At 32.5% G+C, this 3826-nt stretch overlaps 1 protein-coding gene across 1 annotated transcript; it reads left to right on the top strand.

Annotated features, from left to right (window-relative positions):
• The first annotated feature begins 2288 nt into the window (after positions 1 to 2288).
• LOC108676143 (CCAAT/enhancer-binding protein gamma) lies at positions 2289 to 3453 on the top strand. The gene is made up of 3 exons (XM_018164187.2): positions 2289 to 2374; positions 2581 to 2759; positions 3311 to 3453. Exons 1-3 carry the CDS (start codon positions 2289 to 2291, stop codon positions 3451 to 3453), a joined length of 408 nt encoding a protein of 135 aa, XP_018019676.2.
• Positions 3454 to 3826: the final 373 nt, after the last annotated feature.

The raw sequence follows: 3826 nt of genomic DNA, 5'->3' as shown, positions 1-3826 counted from the left end.
TATTTGGTAGAGCAAGGTCAACTATCAACTTTGACTCATTTTTCGATGTTCTCAATGGGTGACGTGCACTGTCTCTCTTTGGATCTCAACATTTTCCCGCCAGACGGCCCAGACCTAGTGTTTTGGTGATAGTATGGCGCGCAAGAGTATGACGTCACTATTTCGACCAACAACAATAAAAAACCTAAGAAAAAGCTTAATATAAAGGAAAAAAGTCAAGAAGTGTCGGAATTACCCATGATGTCAGAATATACCGCGTTTACCTTATGAATTATTGGATATCTCCATGTCAAAGTCAATTTAGGAGTTATCAAATTTTGTCTAAATTCTTGAGCACTGTTTTAGCAATTTTTGTTGCCACTGATAGAGAAATACATTTTACAAATTTTGTTAGTGATTATTTTATGGTAGGCATTAGGTAGCCCTTTATAAACTTTATGTTAAACATTAATTTTATCTTTGGTTTTGGTATAAATTAAACATGATAATTTAACATTTGGTCTTTTTTAATGTTGCATAATTTGGCCTCTTAACTGAAAACTACAATTACTAGCTTTAAAAGCTGTTTTTAATTAATAGTATATACATAAGTACTTTAGTAGTACGGTACTCATGAGGTGAAGTTCAATACAAAATTCTAATGTCACAAGCACATTGTGTCAGTGCTAAGTGTAATTCTTTAAAGGATATGGGAAAAAATGTGTTTTTTTATAGTCTGAGACTATATGTAGACCGATCATTTCTGCTGTATAAATGCTTGTTTCAAACTGAAATATTGGTCCAAGTCTATAAAATGGGTAAATTTTCCATGAGCTTGGGCGTTTGGTCTCATTCATGGGTGGCTTCTGCCAAATTTGACAGTTTGGTTGTGGTTCATGTATTCATGTTTCTAAAACATAATTCATACATTTTAATTCAAAGTATTACATAGAATTCCACCTTGTATATACTGTCATGATGAGCTTAATTTTAGAATTCAAACTTTTTACTAAAAAATATGGCTCCAATGTAAAATATTATAAGTAAGTTTCAAATTTTGTGGGTCAAACAAGCAGTTTATTAACTATTAGGTAAGAGTTCACTAAATAATATCTAATGCTAACTAGTCTTGTGGCTCTAAAATGGCAAGAAAGCTCTATTTATGGCTCAGAAAGTAGATATTTTACACACTCGATGGATGAATTTTTAGTAATGGTTGTCCACTACATCATCAGAGTCTGATGATGTAGTCAACAACCATTACTAAAAATTCATCCATTGGTGGAATTCCATGAATTTTGGTTCATATATTCAAGATAGATCCAGCCTGGTGACTTGATTAGGTCCAAAATATGACTGGAGTACCTATTAAAGAAAAAGGTAATTTTAGATTTTTAATTCCATTAAGACAGGTGCACTTTTTCCTATATACATTACCACTCACAAGTTTCAACCTGCTCCATACTGTGAAAACTGACATTTTTTCAAGCTTTCCATCAAGCCATCTTGAGTTTAAATTGGCACATGTTTAATTGCAGGCGGACTTGACACAAAATATCAATTGATTCATCACAGCATGAATTGCTGAAAATTGTCATGGATATGCAAAAATGATGGCCAATTGGTGTCCATAACCCATATTCATTTTAATGTATTGATTGTAAACTTATTTTCTGCATTTTAATTCTTAGTATACAGTTGATTGATGGTAGATATATGCTCTAATTTTATCTGCATCTAGATTATCTTGGCAGTTTCTGATTTTATTCAGTAAGTCTTTGAAAATGGAGAATGAGATACTTCTTTGTACACTGAACAATCTTTTTTTTAATATAAATGCAGTTTATCTTACATTTTGGGAGCAATCAAATTTCCAGAATTCCAGTAATGGTGGTTTGTCTATTTAATGTTAATTTGTCACTTCCTAAAAAACAAAAATACGTCAACTTGACTCGGAATATCATGTAGTAAATGTCAATCAGTCACTAGTTAGACCCAAAAATACGAGCAATATCTTGATCAAAATGGCGGTTGGATATCTTGTCTGCTATTTTTAATGTAAAGGGAAATCATTATTGACCCTGCCCGGGATGTGTAGTGATTTATTACTGACAAAAAAAAAAATGATCTTGTTGATTCATTTTGGCTAATAAGCAAGTTGAAATCTAGTCTAACATAGCAGAAATATTTAATTGACTAGTAATTCTTTCTCATCTTCAGAACAGATGAATTTATTTGAATAATTTGGATTGTTTCAGGAAGGGGTAACCAGTTCACTAGTTTGGGAAGTGGACAGAAACCTTTTCATGATGTCTCCTATCAGAGGCCGCAGTCGTAGTGCCAATTCTAATGACAGGCAGACATCAGACAACTCTGACAGCCCTTCATACAAAGAGTAAGTTCATAAATTTTCATAATGAAAGTTAGTCCATGTCATGGTTGAAAAATGAATTTATTAAACTAGTGAAATTCTTTACTTAAATTTTCATATTTAACTATTTTGTTCCCAATGTTATTTGTTACTGTTTATATTGATACATACTATGTTGTCTCATTAATATGTGTGCAAACCAAAGCTAATGCTAAAATTATTATTCTAAGAAAACGCAATCGTAACAACCAGGCAGTAAAGAAGTCTCGAATGAAAGCTAAAAGCCGCACCACAGAAATGGAGGGCAGAGTGAAGGTGCTAAAGGAAGAAAACGACAAGTTACAAACCAAAATAGAATTTTTACAAGAGGAGCTTGAGAGGTTAAAAAACACCTTCATCAATCATGCAGGTAAGTGGTATTTTCTCTACTCCTAGCACTCATACAATACCAATTTCAACAAATCAATATTTCTGTGGATTGCATTGAATTTGATTTTAGTGCTTGTTTTGTTTCATGCAAGTTTGCTGATATTCATATTGAATGTTTGTCTTATTCACATGTTGTTTTTCATCCTTTAAATCATTTTTAGAATCATACACTGCATTCTTTCACTCGAGTGAACAAAACCCTTAGGTTTACTCTTATTTGGCTTAGCAAGAATCTGGGCTATCATCGAAGCAAGTTTTGACAGTGAATTGATCATCAAATTGTTATCATACCTATTTGGATATAAGAATATTTATGAACTCATCTTCCAATATTAAATCAGTTTATTTCATTGCATCTAATAACCTGATTGAGTAGATGTAAAATTCATTCAATAAATCGTATTCGTTGTCACATGAATGTTTATCATAGAATTCTGGTTAACTGAGAATGAAATTAATAATTGGCCTTTAAGAATTTCATCCTTGGAAGGCTTTATTGTTTTATTTTTTATGTGAACGTATTTTTTGCAGATACTAAACACGGCGTTGACATCAACCCTGAAGAGTTGGATTCAGTTTTGGAAGCAACGGGACCTGGTGCTGTATCTGACACAGTGCAGCGCCTCATCCAACATGTTGAGGGAGCAGCTAACAGCAGTCCAGCTTGGCGATAGCTTAGGCAAACTAGAGTTAGTCCAGAAACTAGTCTCTTGTTTTTGGACTTCTCCCTTGAGACATGTTTCCTTGCCACACATGTACACCAGTTCATTCATGGATTTATCTCTATATGTATGGTGTGTGCCTATTTGAAGTTCCATTTAATTGCTCTACAAAATTTTTTTTTAGATTCCAATTCCCACAGAAAATTAGAAACATTTTTTCTATCTAGTTACTAATATTCTAAGTTGTTTCAACATTTTGAATAATTTTACTAAATTCAAATGTGGTCATTCTTAAATTATTGCCATCCAACATTTATGCTTATCAATTTGAAAAATTAAACAAGAATGAAAACGATATATTTGCATTCATGTTGGAGTAAATAGA

The sequence above is a fragment of the Hyalella azteca genome, unplaced genomic scaffold, assembly GCF_000764305.2.
Source record: "Hyalella azteca isolate HAZT.00-mixed unplaced genomic scaffold, Hazt_2.0.2 contig12444, whole genome shotgun sequence".
Lineage (NCBI taxonomy): Eukaryota > Metazoa > Arthropoda > Malacostraca > Amphipoda > Hyalellidae > Hyalella > Hyalella azteca.
This window is presented reverse-complemented; position numbering and strand designations above follow the sequence as displayed.